The 20891-nt window shown below is 48.0% G+C and overlaps 1 protein-coding gene across 4 annotated transcripts in view; it reads right to left on the reverse strand.

Annotated features, from left to right (window-relative positions):
* Positions 1 to 20891, reverse strand: part of Clstn1 (calsyntenin 1) — a 65119-nt gene that overhangs the window by 31540 nt on the left and 12688 nt on the right. For all 4 annotated transcript variants that reach the window (XM_087906867.1, XM_085690259.2, XM_087906868.1 and 1 more), the window contains exon 2: positions 2816 to 2938. In XM_087906867.1, the coding sequence (XP_087762993.1) occupies positions 2816 to 2938 (123 nt within the window). The remainder of the gene's footprint in view (positions 1 to 2815; positions 2939 to 20891) is intronic.

Genomic DNA, 20891 nt, shown 5'->3' on the forward strand with positions numbered 1-20891 from the left:
TTAGCTGTGTAGTAGGACTGAGCCCCACAAACAGGCCACACACAGCTGGCTTGGTAAATCAAGGCCAGAGGCAACAAACGCAGACCCAGCCAGGGCTTCGGTCATTTCTTTGCTATGTTTTGAGAAAGGGTCTCATGTAGCTTAGGCTGGCCTTCCTCAAACTTACTATGTATAGAGGATGACCCTGACAGTGTAATCCTCCTGCCTCCACCTCATGAATGATGAGGGGATTCAAAGCATGCACCACCACAACATGTCACATGGTTCTGGGCTCTGAATTCGAGGTCTGTGTTGCTAAGCAAGTTCATTCCCAGCCCGAGTTACTACCCTCTTTCTCTCTTTTTTAAATTTATTTTTATTTTTTTAAAACGTTTTTTGTTTTACATATATTATGTTTGCCTCATGTGTCAGTGCACCTGGTGCCCTCAGAGGCCAGAAGAGGGGTTGTACTCCCTGGACCTGCAGTTCCAGCTGGGAGCCCCTATGTGGGTGCTGGGAATTGAACCACTCAGTCACCTCCCTGGGTTTCTAAATCACTTAAAATGCAGGAACGTATATAAATCCACTCAAAACACATTCCAGGTAACCACACTAGGACTGTGATATAGCTCTAAATGTCACACACAGAAGGAGCAACTGTGATTACTTAAAAAACACAGTGGAGTTGGGTACCTAGAACTCTAGCTTCAAAATCCAACACTTTCTCCTGGCCTCTGCAGGAACCTGCACTTATGAGCGAAAGGTTGTTTGGGGCTGGGGGGTGGCTCAGAGGGTGAAGAGTCTGACGAAGCCTGACAACACGAAAGGTTGGACACAGGGCTAGAGAAGATGGCTCCGTGGTTAAGAGCTCTTGCAGAGGACTCAGTTCTGATTCCTAGAATCCACATGGTGGGTTCTAACTACAGTACCAGGGGATCTGACATCCTCTTCCGGCCTAACATACCTGCACACACATGCAGACAAAACACTCATATATATATTTTTATATGTGTGTGTGTGTGTGTGTGTGTGTATGTGTGTGTGGTTTAAAAAAACTGAAAAGAGGGCTGGAGAGATGACTCTGTGGTTATGAGCACTTGCTGTTCTTCCAGAGGTCCTGAGTTCAATTCCCAGCAATGAAAAGGTGGCTCACAAGCATCTATAACAAAATCTGATGCTCTCTTCTGGCTGCAGGCATACATACAGACAGAATACTACATACATAACAAACACATAAGCAAACACCCTCTTCTCCTTGCTAATGTATCAAAAAGAAAGAAAGAAAGAAAGAAAGAAAGAAAAAAACTTTAAAACCTGACACAGCCACACACGCATGTGTAATCCCAGCATTTATCTGACTCTGAGACTGAGAAAGGACAGGCCTCCACCAGTCAAGGCTGACACGATGCAAGAATAGACCTGACTGGAAAACACCAGTAAAGGTCAGCAATGTAGGAAAATTACCACACGACCAAAACCTCTGATGTTATCATACAGATTTTTCTCTGTGAAGACACAGGATACAGTCTTATACCTCAAATTAAACATTTAGTAACTTTAGTAAGTGGGGTGTTATGCCTGCCACCTCAGCCCTCAGAAAGTTGAGGCAGGAGGACAAGTTTGATGCCAGCTTGCATTAATATATAGCAAAACCTGTCTCAAAATGAAACAAAAACAAACAAGCCAGAAAGTGGGGCTGGAGAGATGGCTCTTCCAGAGGACCTGGGTTTGGGTCCCAGCACCCACATGGCAGCTTACAGCCATCTCTAACTCCAGTTCCAGGGGCTCTGATGCCCTCTTTTGGTCTCCTTGGGTACTGCATGCAGGCAAAACATCCACACACACAAAAGTAAAGTAAAAAAGAAAAAAAACTCATTAAGCTGGGCATGGCAGTACATGCCTGTAAAAAATAAATACTGGGGCATGGTGGCACACACCTTTAATCCCAGAGGCAGGAGGATCTCTGTGAGTTTGAAGCCAGCCTGGTCTACAGAGCGAGTTCCAGGATAGCGACGTCTATTATAAGAAACCCTGTCTTGAAAACAACAAGAGCAAAAAGAAGCAAATGGAGAATGTGTTCAGAATGCAATGTATGTTCCTTAAATAACACAACACCACCCGCGACTTTAAAGCACAGAGAGGGGCTGGCCTCGGTGGCTAAGGAAACTGCTGCATCTGTAGAAGACCTGGGTTTGATTCCCAGCATGCACAGCTCCAGTCCCAGTGGCTGTGATGCCCTCTTCTGATCACTGTGAGCACCAGGCATTCACACAGTACACACACACACATGCAGGCAAAACATTCAAACACATAAATAAATCTATAGGAAAACCTTTAAATAAAACTTAAAGATTGAAAAAAGAAAGTAATCTAGGCTAAAAGAATTTCCCCACAAAGACGGTTCAAAGTTCCTTAAGTCTATGTAGACAAATGGAACAAGACTGCGTGCCATGAAGCGGCACTGGCATTTGAGCACCTAGATGCAGGCGAAAGCCAGAGTCGCATCCAGGTTCCTGGGCCCCCACATCGACGCTCTACCGAGCAGTGCTCACGTGGTCTGTGTGTGCTCCGTCTGACTGCGCTTGTCTAGACAGTATCTGCCTATCTGCACAAAGCAGAGCACGTAATGATGCAATTAAGCTAAGTATTTCCCCCTTCAACCGGCAGAACAGCTTTGCTCAGCTACCCGACTATTAGAAAGAGAACATGTGGTGCCTGGAGCCACAAGCAGCTCTCAGCTACCGAAACACTTCCTGAAAGGTCCAGTCATCCAGGCAGATGGAAGCTGCTTCCTACCCAGGCCAAGCTTGCCACAGAGAACAGCTGGCCACCGTACCTGCAAAACGCAGCGGTGAATCTTTATCCAGGGCGATGAGGGGAGGGTCCAGCAGCACCGTGTTGTCGTTCTCGGTGACTATTCCATGGTAGGTGGGCTCGAGCCACGGCTTGTGCTTATTAACTGCATCGGGAGAAAAGGAGAAATGCGATAAGATTAGGGCCGCAGCTCTAACACTCAGCCCAGCCACCTTTGAGGACAAACGCCGGCTGGCTACACACGTGTGGGTGCACACACGAGGAAAGGCCACCAGCACACAAATCAACGAGGTCAAAAGAGATGGATCCTCTGGAAAAAAGAGGATGTCATTATGGAAGAGGCCACATGAAATCTAGCCCAGATCACAGAGATAAAAATGGACTCCTTCACGCCACAGGCCACTCCTGGGGCAGGAGCTCTGAGGACGAGGATGATTCAGACAGGTCAGCAGAGCCACCCTCCTCCCCCGTGGCAGCAGCATGATGGGATGGCTGCTGGCGTTGACAGAATCAGGAAAAGCTCAAAAGCAGCACGGGTCAACCTTCTATCACAGGGTTCATCAAACAGAGGGCAACTCTGCTGCGCAATGAGCTGGGCAGTTCACCCACTGGTGAGACCTGAGTCTCTTCCCAGAAGCTTCTCATATAAACCGCACTGGGAAGGAAGCTGGGACACACCGGGGGAAGGTAAACGGCACCGAAAACCACTCACAAACTTCGACACTCCGTTGCGTCTCAACACCCTCTAATGTGTCCCCCACTCCCCCAGGGCCATGGTATGTAGCCCAGGCTGGCCTCAAATTCAGTCCTCCTACTTCTGCCTCCCAAATTGTTGGGCTCACAGTGGGGTTTCACCACCACTGAATCACACGCCAATCTTTCATTCTACAATGCAGTTAGCTTGGCTTACAGTCAATAGTGACATTTGATACAAACATGTATTAATACTCTGTTTTACTAATAAAATTACAGGCATAATAAAATAAAATTGAATTTTATTTCAGTATGAGTCCATAAGACTCTTAGCTTAAAGTGAGGATATCACCTTGGTTTTTTCCAACACAACAGGAACGTAAAATTATTAAGCAAAGCACAAGGTGCCTGTCACGTCCCAGCGGAGTGGATGGGCTTCCACCTTAATGGACAGGCTGCAGCTGAAAATGGTTAACAAGTTTCAGAGCAGAAAATAACTTCGTGGAGATTAATCCACCACCACCCCAGCATTCTAGCTCGATAATTCAAACTTCCCAATTGCTCCTTTAAGCTGGCAGAATAATGAGGGACGGCCATTTCTAGAGACTGAACTTTTCAATAATTAATGAATGATATTTTTAATATTTCATCACATTCAATTTGCATTATGAAACATTTATAGAAACAAGTGACTGATGTTTCTGTAATCATCCTCTCTCCAAAACCACCAGAAGATTATGGGCTGTAAGTCCAGGAACATGTCAGCCATGACAGTCCTACACCTCACTCCACTGCACTCCAGAACAAACCCAGCACCATCTCAAACAGCAAAACTGGCAATCAAAGCTGTAGGTGAGTGGAGGGGTTTTCTGGAGTTACTCTCAGATGAAAATGATTTGTGACTTCTGATTTTAACCATTAGGAACTTAATTTAAGTCACTATGAGGGGGCTGGAGAGATGGTTGAGCAGTTAAGAGCACTGGCTGCTCTTCCAGAGGATCTGGGTTCAATTCTCAGCACCCACATGGCAGCTAGCAACTGTCTATAACTCCAAGATTTGAAACTCTCACACAGACAGACATGCAGGCAAAACACCAATCCACATAAAATAAAAATAAATCAATAAACAATGAACCTCTGGGTCAACTTCAAATATGAAAGTTTTGTCCCAGGCACATCCCAACTCTGCAGGCTAAAGAAGGCTGTTCTCCTGCCTCAGTCACAGAAGCAAGAGACGCTGGCGGGTTGGTTTCAGATTCACAGTGCGCTCACTACAGGGCTCCTGCCGTCAACCACACACTGCACGGCTTTCTCTTCTACTTTCTATCCTTTATAGGTAGAAACCGTTGTTTGCAGCTAAGACTCTGATGTATGCTTCCTACTTCCAAATACCTAGGCTGGTCACACTGTACACTTGAAGACTCTGTAATGAAGCACCAACTACAAACTGAACCTTTAAAATCCAAGATAAACTGAATTCCGTTCCATCAAAAGACGCCGCAACCCTGGGATACTGCCACCAGGTGGCAGCAGGTGCTTGGGTGTCTACGCTTCAAATTATGCTCAATTTAAAAAATAACCTTTACATGATGTGAAAGCCACGAAGAATAGCTAAAAAATGAAAAATAAATGCCCTCTAGCCCATCCCCTGGTCACTAAAGGAGAATCAGCAGCCCCCATGAAGATGACAGGGCTGGCAAGTGCAGCAAGTCCCTAATAGCTAGTGGCACAGGCCCACTTCTGCAAACTCAGGAGGCACAGGCAGAGGACCACAAGTTCAAGGTCAGTCAGCCTTGACTACATCGTGAGTTCCAGGCTAGCAAGGGCTACATAGTGAGATTTGTCAAAAATAAATAAGTAAATATTCATAATAAACAATGAAGTAAATTCTCTGATTCTCCTTCTCTCAAAAACACTGGGATGGGAGAGGCTGGAGAAACCACTCAGTGGTTAGAAGAATTTCTCACTCTTGCAGAGGACCTGGGTTTGGTTCTCAGCACCACATGGTGGCTCACAGCCATCCATAACTCCAGTTCCAGGGGACCGGACACCCTTTTCTGTCCTCCGCGTGGGCACCAGGCACACACATGTGCAGAATACATGCAAGCAACCCTCATGCACAGAGAGTAAAATATAATTCAGAACAGTGAACAGGTTGGTACAGTTTAGATGGTGAGTGTTCCCAAAGGCCCAGATGCTCTAACTTGCTCGCCAGCCTGAGGTGCTATTGGGAGGTGGTGGAACCTTTAGGAGATGGGACCAGATGGAAGTTAGGTCATTTGGGGGTGTGGCCAGGATAGTAGGAGACTCCTTTTCTCTCTCCTGCTCACTATTTTATCCCATCCACTAAGTGAGCAGACTCCACTACACACTCCATGCAGTGGTATACAGGTCTCCACAGGCCCAGAATGAAGAGCCAACTGACCACAGGCTGCAGGCTGACCACAGGCTGCAACCAACACACCCTTCTTCATATAAGGTGATTTTTCTCACGCATTTTTCACAGCAACAGAAAGCTGACAGGAGGGTATTTGCACAGCTGCAAACTGGAAATGCGGAAGACGCATTCTCGGGGCTGGAGACTCACAATAACTCACCATTAAGAGCAGGAACTGCTCTTGCAGACCTGAGCTTGGCTCCCAACACTTTGTCAGGCAGCTTACAACAGACGGAATTCCAGGTCCAGGGTGATCCTCTGCCAGGGGTACCTGTGCTCATATGTGCATAGACACACACAAATACACACACACACACAATTTAAAATAATAAAAATAAGCTGGTGGTGGTGGTACACACATTTTCCCAGCACTCAGGAGACAGAGGCAGGTGGATCTCTGAGTTCGAGGCCAGCTTGGTCTACAAATTGAGTTCCAAGACAGCCAGAGCTACACAGAAAAACCCTGTCTCAAGAAAAAAAAAAAAAAAAAGAAAGGAAGGAAGAAAAGAAAGAATGAATTTGGCAGTAAGTTATTCTCCGGTTGGCAGGCACACTGTGGTGCACACATGCACAAACACATATACGCCAATAATATTAATAATAAAATATAAAAACAAGACACTCTCAGACTGAGTCTTGTCTCCAACCATAAATTCTGCTCAGCTCAGACCATCTGTGGTCCTTCTAACCAGCTAAATGTCACGGGTCTTTAGCTTCTCAGAGCTATGTGTTCCCAGTAATCTCTTGCCTCTGTGCAGAAGGCAGGCTGCAGGGTACTGGGCTCTCGGGACATTTGGGCAGGGCACAAACATGGAAATGCATCTGCCTTCCAAAACTCTTCAGCCCTGCTGACAGTGCCCTTGCAGAGCGCTGGTGAGCCAGCGCTGAGTGAGGGCAGCTTCACAATGAGGACCACATGCCAAAGCAGATGCTGACGCCCACTCCTTCGCCAAAGGTCAAGTGAGAGCAAGCAAGATCTTCCCCTCCCGAGATACACAAGCCATTGCTTCTCAGACTATGGGCCAGAACCAGTCAAGAGTCCATCAAAAGCCTGAGGAACTATAATTCCATCATGTAAGCTAGACATGCAGACATGGAGATGCACGCCTTTAATCCCAGCACTTGGGAGGCAGAGGCAGATGGATCTCTGTGGGTTTGAGGCCAGCCTGGTCTACAGAGGGAGTTCCTGGCCAGCCAGAACTGCACAGTGAACACTGGGATTAAAGGCACATGCCCCATGCCTGGCCTGTAGTTTAGAAAGAAAAGGAGGGCAGAAAAGTCGGGAGGCCTGCAACAGGAATCAATGAGGTTACTGTGCAAATTCTGCTCTGCCTGGCAGAACTGCATGGGGTGGGGCGAGGGGGCAAAGGGGACTTTCTTTCTTTTTGCAGAGGTGGTTTGGTATCCAGGGCCTCACACATTCTAGGCAAGTGCTGGCAGGGGATGAATGGACCACCTCACTTAGGGAACCGCCACAAACCTCTGAAGGCTGTAAGCATGATCAACGTCTCAGAAGTAGCTGTGAAGGCAGAACCAAACTTCTTAGGCCTCCTCCCAGGCTGGGGGACAAGCCCAGGACCGTCCCCCCTCAACTAGCAATTCCTTAAATTCCCATTAGCACAACTCATGCTAAAGAGAATCCCTAGATGCAAACCTTTACCACAGCGGTTCTCAACCTGTGGGTCGCGACCCCACAGCAGTCTGGGATTAGGTGTTTATATTATGATTTGTAACAGTAGCAAAGCTACATACGGTTACCAGGTGGAAAGGAAATAACTTTATGGGGGGGGTCCCCACAACACGAAGAGCTGCATTAAGGAAGGTTGGGAGCCACGGCTCTAGATTTATTCTTTCTACTCAACAAAGGAAGAGTCCGTCCCATAGTGCCGGTGCTAAGGGTAAAGCTGACAAACCTGCTCCTCCTCAGTCTACCCCCAGCTACGGGCTCAGTGGATGCAGCTGCTCTCTCCGATTTTGTGAAATGCTTTCAAGTGATTCAATAACTCCCCTGACTAAAACTAAACACTGGGGCCGGGGGAGCAGCTCGGTGCTTCCCACTTTTGGCCTCTGTGGACGCCGCACACACCTGGTGCACTTACACACACACAGGCAAAACATCCATAAAGTGAAAATAAACAAATATGAAAGAGAAACAAGCTAGCTAATTAAATGCGCAGAGCTGGCCCTCCAGAATCTTCCCTGGTTAAGTCAGCCAGGGTTTGTCTCCAGTCAAAAGTCCTCTAGGGCAAATCCCAGTCCTCTTCCCTAGAGAGGCGACTTGGATCCACCTCATTAAGAAGAGCAACATTTTCCACATTAAAACCACTTGCATACTCTAAAACATCCAACTGTGTCATTTATGTGTGTGGAGCCGGTGTGAATTATAAAAACACACAGTACACCATGAATTCTGAAATCACACACATCGACACTTGGTTTTCTTAGCAAATAAATAGCACAGAGGAGGGGCTGGGAGGCGACTCCGTGGACAAAGCACTTGTCACACAAGCATGAGGGATGGAGTTCAGGTCCCCAGCACCCAGATAAAAAGCAGGACAACCCACCTGCAACCCCAGCCCTAGGAGGTCCAAGGGATCCCTGAGACGGCCGATCAGCGAGCTCCAGGTTTAGTGAGAGAGGCTCGCTGCCTCGATATACAGAGAGAAGTGATTAGAGTGGGCAGCTGCGTCAACCTCCGGTGCATGTGTGCTTGTGCATACACACTCACATGCGCGCACGCGCACACACACACAGACGCTCCTACCACAGAAGTACCTGGAGTTGGAGGTGGAAGGATCAAGAATTCAAGGTCATTTCCAGCCCCTTGAAGCGTTCAAGGGGAGGAGCGAGAAACACAGTTGTAATTTCTCAGTCTGTCGGTGAAAAGCACTAGCTTGTGACCGGGGTCGGAAGAGGCTGGATTCTCTACAAGGTGATAGCGGGTTTAAACACAGCACGGTCAGATCCGGCCCTGCAGGGGCTCACGGGCTTGCAAGCTGTTAACAGAGGTAGGATGACTCTATGACAGACTGGCTCATGGGAAAGGACACGGCAAGGGAGAGTGGGGAGCCTGGAGAGCAAGTTAGGCTAGCGGGAGAGGAGGCCCCAGGGCTTCTCCCACACAAACTGCAAAGGAGGGTGACAAGGGGAGAAGCAGGAAGCTCCCTGCCTGGCCCTGCAGGCGAGGGAAGGCAATCCGCCAGGGCTAAGGGACAGGAGACCAGAAACAGAGACACCGAAGATGAGACACAGGAACTGACTTAAGCTGTGATGTCAACACCTCAGCTTCGGCAACAAACAGCAGTGAGGGGCTGGGGAGATGGCCTTACAAGAGTGCAGACCCAAGTCCACTATGTAGACTAGGCTAGCCTAGAACACACAGAGTTTTGCCTGTCTCTACCTTCCAAATGCTGGGGTTAAAATCTTGTGCTACCACATTCGGCTTAACAAGTTTTCTTTTAATGCTTACAGTGTGGTGAGGACGTGGCTTTGGGCAAAGCATGAATCTATCCCAGGCAGCAGCAGCAGCAGCAGCAGCAGCCCATTAGCTCAATTTTCTATCACTGGGCCCTCCATAAAAGGTTATGTTTCATTTTCTAGTGCCTTCCTATGACATTTACACTGTTCTAGAACAAAAGCCATTGCAGTGACATTAACTGAAGATGTTATGTTTCCAATCTAACTATTTTTCTCAATACTAGATTCGTCCTAAAGCAGGGCAGGCAGCTGCCCAAACCATCTGACTGATGGTCTGTGTGGCTGTCTCCTGAGCGTCCTACAATGCTCGCAGTGTCCAGAGGGCTCGTCAGTCTCATCAATGTGCTCCAGCAGGTGAGCCAGCACCTGGAGGCCAGCTGCAGCAGGTAGGGCATCTCTTCTGCTGCTCCAGCAGCAGCTGGACCCAAGCACTGCAAACAAGACAAAGGTCCGTGCACTCCTCTCTAGAAGCTACCAAAGGTGACAGGAAGGAGTGCAGGGAAGGCCGGCCTTAAGTGCTGAGGAAATCAGAAATCTCCCTCTGGATCTGGCTGTAGGCTGGGAATGTCCAGGTAAAGGCGCCCCTAGGGTCACAGAAGTCCATGTGTCCTGGACTGGGGACAGACTCAGCAGGGATGCAGGAGCCACATCCTAAGCTTCAGCATCTCTAGGAACAGAACAGAACCTGAGTACGGAATACCCAGAAAGGGTACATAAGTTGGTGCCTAATGTTTGCAGCTCACCTCCCTGTTGCCTGACTCAGGTGGGTGGGGCCAGTGTCCTCTGCGATTCCACCGAGCTCTCCTGCCTGCCTCCGGCAGTGACTGCTGACTGTGCTGAGAACTGGTTTGGGGGGACAGAGTGCAAGGGTAGGAAAAGGGGTCAAAGGGGTTGGGGTTGAGGCAAAAGCACCTCTCTCTCAGGTGTTGCCTCTGGAGCCAGCAAAGGAGGGAAACTGGGAAACTTCCTGAAGCTGAGGATAGAAGAGACCAAACCTCGGAGAGCAAAGAGCCACACTGCTGTGAACACCAGAGTGGCAGGAAAGGAAGCCAGCTCCTGACTGCAGTTTTGGCCTGACACTGGAGGAGGCTGAGGCTCTCAGACTGACCCAGCTTTGGGGTTGGCTGGGCCCTTCTCCCTAACAGAGAACCAATCACAATTGGTATCAGAGGAAGCTCAGGATCGGAGGTCACCTAGGGGAAAGGTTCCTCAGCCTGAGTGGGTGGGTGGTTGTGCCTAGAAGCGCCCTCTGAGCACCACCACCTTGGCAGAACCAACTGCGGCTTCTCCTTCATCGCTGGCAGCAGTAGGGGCCATCAGCTCCCTGCGTTGCTTTTGCCCCGTCCTTTCTCCCAAAAGCTTCTCAGGGATGACTGCTAATTCTGAGATACGACCCAGAATCTCCCGCAGGCAGAGCCATGCGGGGCTGCGACCGTCATCGCGCTGCATCTTTCTGTGCTTGCTGCTCCTGTGTGCTCTCCAGTGCAAACTGTGCAACCGGCCAGTGCTGCCAAATCTCCCCACTGCTTCCTCAGAACAAACTTATCTGTCCCACCTTTCCATCTCCTCCCCACCCCATGCACAGGCAGCCGGTCTCACACTAATTTGACCGGGATGCTAAGGATGCTGATGAATTAAGGGATCTATCTGCAGAGAGCTTCAACAAGTTCATACGAAAACACAAACCACAGCAAGGAAGGTGTACACCACAACTTGGGGAGGAACCGGGCCCTTCGAAAACCAGTTCATCTTGTGTCTGGCCACTTTCATCAGACAGCCACACATACGAATTATTCAGACCATATGCATCTATGCAGCTTTCTGTTGGGGACTGCAGACCACCAGACACTGAAGTTCATGTAAACAACTTGTTTTCCTCTGCTCTGAGCACGAGACCCTGGTGGCAGGGGAGTGGGCTCTGGTGGGTCTGCAGCTGAAAGATCCTGAGAGCTGGGGCGTGGCCAGAGCCCTATATAAACTGCCCCTGAGCACAATAAAGGGGCAGTCTTGGGGAATTCAAGGATGACCCATGACTCTGTCTCTCTCTGTATTTGTGTTTCAATATCGAGCCCCTTGCCCATAGTGCAGGCGGTATGCTACAGGCGCAGTACCATAGTACATGTAGTACAGGCGCTACAGGACCATAGTACACGTAGTAGCATGGATGGTAGTTTTCTTTTCTTTTTTTCTTTTTGAGGACAGGATCTCACTATGTAGCCTAGTCTGGCTGGAACTTACTCTGTAGATCACGCTGGCTTCAAACTCAGAGATCCTCCTGTCTCTGCTTCCCAAATGCTGGGATCAATGGTGTGTGTCACTATGAGCAACTTGCTTTCTTTTTAAGACTTTTTTTGTGTATGAGTGTTTTACCTGCATGTATGTATGTATACCATGGGATGCCTGGTGCCCGCGGAGGTCAGAAAAGAACATCAGAACCCCTGGAACTGGGGTTCTAGAAGACGTCTGAGCCACCTTGTGGGTACTGGAAACCCAACCCAGGTCCTCTGCAACAGCAGCTCGGAAGTACTGAGCCGTCTCTCTAGCACCTACAGACGATGTCCTACAGAACTGAATGCAGAACGCACAAGGAGCAGACCCCCGACCGTGACCATCCAGAGCAGCTCGGTGTGCAAGGCTCTCATCAGCGACCACTCACTGTGCCGACTACAAACCCAGTCATTTCAAACCTGGAGCACCGGCAAGGAGCTCCTCCAATTTCCTCTTTTTAAGGCTATCAGAAAGTACAGACCAGGCCTGCCCTTTCCCACCTCTTTTATCACTGCCACATTTGTCTTGGATTTAAATAGTGCAGGGCCCTATCTTGAGTCAGTAACTCACAGTCCAGCAGCATTTCCAGGTCCTGTGTGTTTTGAGCCTCCTGACCTTCATGCACAATGGGAAACTTTATCACACACGGTTCCAAAAAGGCCATGCAGTATTGAAAACCTGCTGACATTCATTATCAATGCAAAATCCTTCCCAGCTGCTTCCTTAAGTACTGTCAAAGGCTGTTACAATCACCTCTAAATCCATAAATCCTGGCCATAACACCAGGGTTCTGTCCTGGCTCCTGGTTTCTTCTCCTTTGCTATTTACGTTCCTATGCTGCAAATGACAGCGAGACTGGTGCCCTGGCAATCCTGTGTGATTTACAAAACAAATGTAACGCTCTGAAGATAAACAGAAAAAGAAGCTGCCCACACATTCAGACACGGGGTCTCCCAGGAAGCTTGTTTATTTTTACCCGAAAGAACAGAACATAACGATGAGACGATTTGACTCCCAGGTAGGGGACCATGAAGAAGAAAAGAACTGAAGAAGAAAAGAACTCGTTTTGCCTGAGTTGTTCTGGCTGTCCTAAAATCCCAGGACACCAAGCTATGCCATCGCTCTCTTGAAGGGAACTACAGTTCTCACAAAGATGGATTTTTACGAGACGGAGATGGGCCCACTTGGTAGGCATTGCTGCGGAGGAACCATATCCTAGGTTGGTTTCTGTGCCTTTAGAAGAGACAAGGAAACTGTAGGAGCCAGTGACATGATTCATATGCACAGGCTCTCTGGATGCTTCTCTTCTGAGGTTCTCAGGAAGCTACAACGGGCTTAGGGCCAGCACGCCCGAGCTCGGACCTGAGCCCCTGAACAAGTAAGCGATGAGGCTGTCCCTTATATGCCAGCACTGAGAACAGGTTGGGAGCTGGGGACTGGCCAAAGGGAGGCCAGGAGGCTTACCACGAGTCAGTAGCCTCCTCGAAAGGGCACAGAATCAGGAGAATCGGGAACCCACAGGAACCCAGACCACCCTCCAGCCACCTTTCCAAGGCTCTGTCCTCACTGGCTCTCTAACCTATTTTTCAAATGGGAGCCAGAATGAATGGATGGAATGTGCGGTGTTTAATCAGCCAATCAGAGGGAGGGTCACAGGCAGCAAGATGAATGGAATGGAGAAAGGACAAAGGCTTGCACCAGAACAAAGCATCACGCTGAGAAGCTGAGCCAGGCAAGGGCTAGCAGGCCACACTGACACTGTCCTTGTGTAGGGACAGCCACTGAACCCTCAGCCTGAAAGGCGACATCCACACCATTGGAGGCAGCCAGAGAGAAAGAAACCAGGCTAGCTAATGGAAACCTGAGAATCAAAGTCACATGAAGAACAGCTGAGAGAACAGAGGATGCTTGGCTTGGAGATGTCAAAAGCTGACCTGCCTGGGGAAGTGAAGGGCAAGGGTTCCCTTTGCGGGCATTCTGCCAGAACTGGAGATGGCTCAGGTGTACCTGTTGCTCTTGCAGAGGACCTGAGTTCGGTATCCAGTAGCCACATAAGGCTACTTCAGGACCAGTGCCCTCTTCTGGACTCTTCCAGCACCCTAATGCACATGGTATACACACACACACACACACACACACACACACACACGCACGCACGCACGCACGCGCACGCGCGTATACATTAATAAAGACTAAAAAATAAGGGTTGGAGAGATGGTTCAGTGATTAAGGGCACTGACTGCTCTTCCACAGGTCTTGAGTTCAAATCCCAGCAACCACATGGTGGCTCACAACCACCTATAATGAGATCTGGTGCTCTCTTCTGGCTGCAGGAAGACATGCAGGTAGAACGCTGCGTACATAACAAATAAATAAATAAATCTTAAAAAAAAAAAACAAAGAAAAATGTTTCTGTCACTGTTGGGACTTTCTCAGTAAGCTAACAGCACCATTCCTACTGCCAAAGAACTGGAAAAGAATGGAATCAAATAAACATGAATACTCACAGCAGCACCGTTCAAAACATCAGCAGACAAATGGCCGAGACGGGACATACTGTTTGCTATTTTTGAATGTCCCCCTTCCTGTCATCTGTAGGAGCCAGCCGGCAAGCAGGACCCAAGATTGGGTCCTGTCATCAGTGCTTGTGAAGGGGGAAATGTAGGAGTCAGCCATGATACGCTAAATATAAACAGATCACCCAAAGGAAGTTCCTTACTTCCAACCATTATCACCTGCCAGCGTAGACTCAGCCATCGATAAATTTCATAGAGGCCTGAGTCTCAGTAGTTTACCTGGTTGCAGGAGGAACCACAAACTGAGATTACCTGAGCACCACCCAAAAACAGACCATCCAAAAGAAATGCCTAACATTCCAACCACTGCAGACAGGATCACCTGCCAGCACACACTCACCAGATGGAAAAAAAGAGATCAGCCATCTCAACCCTATGTAGATACAGGAACTGTATTAAAGGGTCACAGCATTAGTTACAGACAGGATCCAATGCCCTCACACAAACATACATGCAGGCAGAACAGCAATGCACATAAAATAATTTTTTAAAAAGAATAAAGGATACAAACAAGTCTATGCACACAATTTGGTAAACTAAATGAAACAGATCAATTTCTTGAAGGGCAAAGTCTGCCAAAACACACAGAAGGAATACACAAGCCAAACAGATGACAAAGGAGAAAAAGCCAGATGGCTCTGTACATGGCAACAAGGTATTAAAACTCCAATTCTGCTTTACAACAAGCCACAGGCCAGCAGAGCACATCTGTGAAGGATGTGCTTCACCCAAGAGTCTCAGTGAAGAGCCAAGTGCAGTCGGCCACAATGCACACCTTCAATCCCAGCACTAGGGAGGTAGAGGCAGGAGGATATCTGTGAGTTCGAGGCAAGCCTGGTCTACAGCGCTAGTTCCAGGACAGCTAGAGCTACTTAGTGAGACGTTGTGTTTAGATGAATGGATGAATGGATGGATGGCTAGATAGATGGACGGACGGACAGACAGATGCACCTGTCGCCAGAGCCCCTCGAGAGACTGAGGAAAGAGGATCAAGCTCGTAAGAGACCAGCCTGGGTGACAAAATAAAGGCCTCGCCTCAAAGGGAAATACAGGCGAGAGAGAACATGAGGGTGAGAGGCAGCTCCACGAGAAAATGAACAATCTTACCACAGGCTAAAGACCTGACCCACCAGAATCTTCCACAGACGGCAAGGCAAGTGAGTGTGTGAACGGATGCCCACACGCTGTCTTCAGGAAACTGCCCGTCTGAATGACAGTGAGACTCCGCTAAACACACCAGCGATTAGAACAGTCAACACGCAGCACACTGAAAGCATCGAATGCCGGGACAGACACAAGCATGCAGTCACCCAGAAAGACACCAGCAGCTTGAAACAAGAGAGGCCGGCTATCTACTGCTCTGGTACTTGCCCGTGTGAACTAAAAATGTAGGCCCACATAAACATCTGGGCTGGCTGGTAAGCACACTTGCCACCTAACCCGAAGATCTCGGTCCAATCCCCAGAGACCCACACAATGGGAAGAGGGAACCACCTCCTCAAGCTGCCTTCTGACCTCTGCATTTATGTCACATGTGAGCACACACACACGTAGCAGTGGATTTAAATTTTTTTAATTTTATTTTTCAATTGTGCATATTTTGACATGTAATTTCATCACAATTTTAAAGAGGTACGGGGGATTTACAGGGAATTAATAAAGCAACACACACTTACCCGGTTGGTCAGAACATACCACGTCATTGGTCCACCCACCAACAACCCCAGCTATTACCATCTCATTTCACAGACAGAAAATCCGGGTCACATGGAAAACAACCGTGCTAGAGCTCACAGAAAGGGATAACCACACCCAAGTCCACCCTGTGGGGACTGAGGCAGAACAGCCAAGGAAGGCTGCCTTCCTGCAGCAGAGCCAGAATCAGCCTTCTAAGGCAAAGCTAGCTCCCTGGTGAGCAGGGCTCCTCCAGAGACGGGCGAGCATGGAAGACAGCACCCAGAGCAGCATTTTGTCAAGCCACAGCCAATCCTTTCTAAGGTGCCTGCCTGAGGCGAGCACAGTGCAAGCTTCTGAGGTGTTTACACATGTAAATGTCACACAAGGTACAAGCCTGGTGTGGTGGTGCATGCCTTTAATCCCAGCACTAGGGAGGTGGAGGCAGGCAGATCTCTGTGAGTTCGAGGCCAGCTTGGTCTATGGAGTGAGTCTACACAGGGAAACCCTGTCTTAAAAAATATACATAATACATAACAATAAATACAATGTAGTAATTATTAAAAATATTTTGGGATTGTGCTGGAGTTTGCAGCGTATCACGCCCATCTGCGCTCTACGCACTGCCATACAGTTCGTGAACCCGGCAAGGGGCTGGAGATTGAAACACACAAAGACACACAGACAGAGACACGGGTCATTCTTGAAACCAGAATGCCCCTTTATTGTGTACCAGAGCTGCTTATACAGAGATTCTTAACTGACTGCCACGCCCCAGCCAAACCCACCAGAAACCATTCTCCTGCCATCAGAAACTTCTGAGGGTCTCATGCTCAGAGCAGCTGAAGGCTGTCTCAGAGCAGAGGAAAACAAGTTGTTTACTAGATATTCAGGATCTGGGAGTTCACAGTTCCCAACAGGGTTGAACCCAGGGCTTTGCATTTGAAAGCACATGCTCTAACATGGAGCTACTACACTCCCAATTGCACCAGGACTTTTTGTTTATTTTTAAGTTTTTTTTCTATTTACATGTATGAGTGTGTGTATACCATATACATGCAGGAGTCAGTGGAGACCAGAAGGTGTCAGATTTCCTGAAATTGGAGTTACATGTAGATGGAAATTTCTGTCCCACCTGGTCCTACAGCTGTTCAATCCCAAAGAAACACAGAGGCGTATATTAATTATAAACTGTTTGACCTGTTAGCTCAGGTTTATTATTAACTAGCTCTTTCAACTTAACTCATAATCCTTATCTATGTTTAGCCACGTGACTTGGTACCTTTTCTCAGTAAGGCATTCTCACCTTGCTTCCTCTGTGTCTGGCTAGCGAATGCATCTCTGCCTTTTCTCTTCTCAGAATTCTCTTAGTCTGTTTGTCCCGCCTATACTTCCTGCCTGACTACTGGCCAATCAGCATTTTATTAAACTATTATGAGTGATAAATCTTTACAGTATACAAGAGCATTATCCCACAGCAGTTACAGACGGTTGTGAGCCACTGGGTGGGTGTGGGAAACTGAACCCCAGATCTACAGCAAGAGCAGTAAGTGCTCTTAACCTTTGAGCCATCCCTCCAGCCACCTCCATCTTCATTCTTAAATCTGCTGGTCCTGAGCTACAAAAACCACTGCTAAGAGGTTACTTCTGCTTTGGTAAAATGTGTAAGCAACAAGATTTCTGAAGTTCCTTTTACTTCTAGAATTCCAGCAACCGTGAGTCAGAAGCTGGGGGGGGGGGGGGGTGGATTTTGTTATTTAGATAACAGTAATTCTTTTAAAATTTAAGGGTTTTAAGTCCCTAATGTCTTAATGCAATACCATCCAAGGTACCAGAGCCTGTTTAAGTGGGCAGACAAGTATCAGCTTTACAAGCCAAAGGCTGTCACACACAAAGGGCAGAAAGGACTGGAGCAGAGCACTTGTGAGGCGAAGCCAGATGCAGCGGATGTTGCCGAAGCAAAAACAAGGCTTTGGTCTTGTCGAGGGCAACACCAAAACAAAATGCCCAGAGCTACCAGTTCACAGCCTTTCCCATGAGCACCCAGGCAGGCTTCTGAGGGTGGATCTGTCCCTGGGGAAAGCCAGATGCTGAGAAATCCCGGCGGATTTCTCAAAAAATAAAGCCAAGAACAAACACAGACTCCATTCATCATGAAGCGCTTTACAATGAAAGCATCCACTTAAAGGTTTCCAGGGGCTGCTGAGGCCGGATAAACAAAGGTGATAATCTGTTATTGTTGACTGAGCCAATTCAGTGGTCCTTGCCCCACTGCCACCCCTCCCAAGAGAAAAGGAAGTGCATTGGGGAGCAGCCTGCAGTGATCAAGAACGCTGGCTGCTTTTGCAGAGGACCCAGGTTTGGTTCTCAGCACCCACATGGTGGTCACAACCTTCTGTAACTCCATTTCCAAAGGGCCCTCCAATGTCCTCTTCTGGCTTTCATAGGCACTGCATGTATGTGCTGCACATATATACATACAAACATACATGCAAAACACCTACACATATAAAATAAAAATTAATGAACCTTTAAAAGAAATACCAGGCATGGTAGTGAACATCAGTAATCGCAGTACTTGGGTGGTCGTGAGTTCAAGGTCATCCTTGAACTCATAATTTAGCTTGAGGTCAGCACTGGCTACATGAGATCTATAATACAGCTCACAAGCACATACCATTCCAACACCAAGGGGAGGACTTTCTATTTGTGAGGACTCACTGGGGCATGGTGGCATGCATGGGGCCACAAGCAATGCCAGGCCTGAGGGCCAGAACGCCACTCTCTTTTGCACTCCAGGGGGCCCCTCGTGGTTAATGAGGAGCACAGTAAGAAGAAGCAAGCAAACCCCTCTGTGCCGCAGAGAGGCCTCTGCAGACTGCAGACTGCGCTCTGCACTGTCACCCAGCATTCAGAGGCAAACTACAGATGACTTACCCGAGAGGGGCAGTGGCTAGAGTACACTCTGGGCGGTATGCTCCGGTCTCTTGGGGGGGGGGGGTCTTTTCGAGAGGTCTACACCTTTGCTTAGGTGGCTCCCGTCTCTTGAGGGGGCTCTTTTCAGGAGGTCTACACCTTTGCCTCACTGTGAGGCTGAACTTTCCTCAGCTATTTCAAACAGAACAGACTGGATAGAGAATTTACCTCACTTCATAATCAGAGACTAGAAAACAAATCAGGGCCACTCTTCTGACTAAATGTTTACTATTTTGTTTTTGGGGTGCTGGGCATCAAACCCAAAGACGCCTGCATGTTAACAAGTGTTTTTTGTTTGTTTGTTTGTTTGTTTTTTCTACAACTGAGTCACATTCCAGCTCTCTAAACTCTTTTTGTTTTAGGAAAAAGAAATGAATGTGTTAAATGACCATGTGGTGGCATTATTATTACTGACTTTGACTATTAATTTGCTCAACTGGTCTTACTTTTGATTCCTTTTATTTTGTTTGTTTTTTGGCTTTTTAGTCCTGGCTGTCCTGGAATTCACTCTGTTTACCAGGTTGGCTTGGAACTCAGAGATCCTCCTTCCTCTGCCTCCAGAGTGCTGGGACTAAAGGCGTGAGCCACCACCAGCCTTCTAACATAGTAAATACAGTAAATATGCACAGAAACAAAACCAAGTTAAGTTCCTTAAAATCCTTAATTAAGTCCGAGAATGGCCTAGAGTGTAATCCTAGTACTAGGAAGGTGGAGGATCAGGATAGTGGTCACTGTAGGTTACACTTGAGACCAACTTGTCTCAAAACGGGCACACCAAGTTCTGAGTGAAGGGGGCTATGAGATCACAATACAGGAACCCGAAAAATTGGTAGCACGGGCTCTGCTTCTCCCCCAAGTGATTATTACACATGTGGCTTGGTCTGGTCTCAAACTCCCGGGCTAAAATGATCCTCCTGCCTCAGTCTCTGGAGTGCCAGAACTACAGGCATGTGCCACCATACCTAACTCTGGTACAAACAGCAAATGAGCCACCTGCCTCTGCCTCCCAAGTGCTGAATTAAAGAGTGAGCCACCATGTCCGGCACCGCAGCGTGTTTTCAGTGAGTGGCTTCCAGTAAAGATAGCAAAGAACATGTATGCCCCATTAAGATATCTCAGCCAGGTGGTGGTGGTGCAGGCCTTGAATCCCAGCACTTGGGAGGCAGAGGCAGGCGGATCTCTGTAAGTCCAAGGTCTACAAATCGAGTTCCAGGATATTCAGAGCTGTGTATCAGCTCTGTAAAACCTTGTGCCAAAATCTAGATTATTTTTATTTTATGTGCATTGGTGTTTTGCCTGCATGTATATCTATGTGAGGGTGAGAGATCCTCTGAAAATGGAGTTACAGACAGCTATAAGTTGCTATGTGTGTGGGTGCTGGGAATTGAACCTGCGTCCTCTGGAAGAGCAGTCAGTGCTCTTAACCCCTGAGCCATCTCTCCAGATCACACTTTAAATGTCTTTTGCATTTATTTATTTTTATTTACTATACACGTGACTTGTCCGCATGGATCTCTGTGCGCATGGGAATGCACCGCTGCAGAGGGTTTGGATCCCGAGTCTGGAGTTACACAGTTTTTAGCCACAGTGTGGGTGCTGGGAACTGAGCTCAGGCCCTTCTGCAAGAGCATCGCTCCAGCCCCCTTCTGAGAGTTATTATCAGGTGAGTGTGCACGTGTGCACGAGGTGTTGCATCTGAGCGTGGGCACGCGAATGTCACAGCCCATGTGTGGAGCTGGGGCTGGCTTTCCCTTTCCACTGTCATGAGGAAGGGTCAGGGTCGCCCAAGCCACGGACTCTGGTCAACAGGCTTCCGCACCGAGTGTTTTTACCTGCTGAGCTATCTGGTGATAACACACTTTTTATCTTTACGCTGGTGAAATACTTTGACAAGAGCAAATCTGACTCTTATAGATTAAATAATTTGGAAAACCCAAGAGACCGTTTCAAACAGCCACTCTTAAGTTGAATTCTTTAGTACAAACGATTAGGCACGT

Source organism: Myodes glareolus, chromosome 6 (assembly GCF_982192425.1).
Source record: "Myodes glareolus chromosome 6, mMyoGla1.1, whole genome shotgun sequence".
NCBI classification, from domain to species: domain Eukaryota; kingdom Metazoa; phylum Chordata; class Mammalia; order Rodentia; family Cricetidae; genus Myodes; species Myodes glareolus.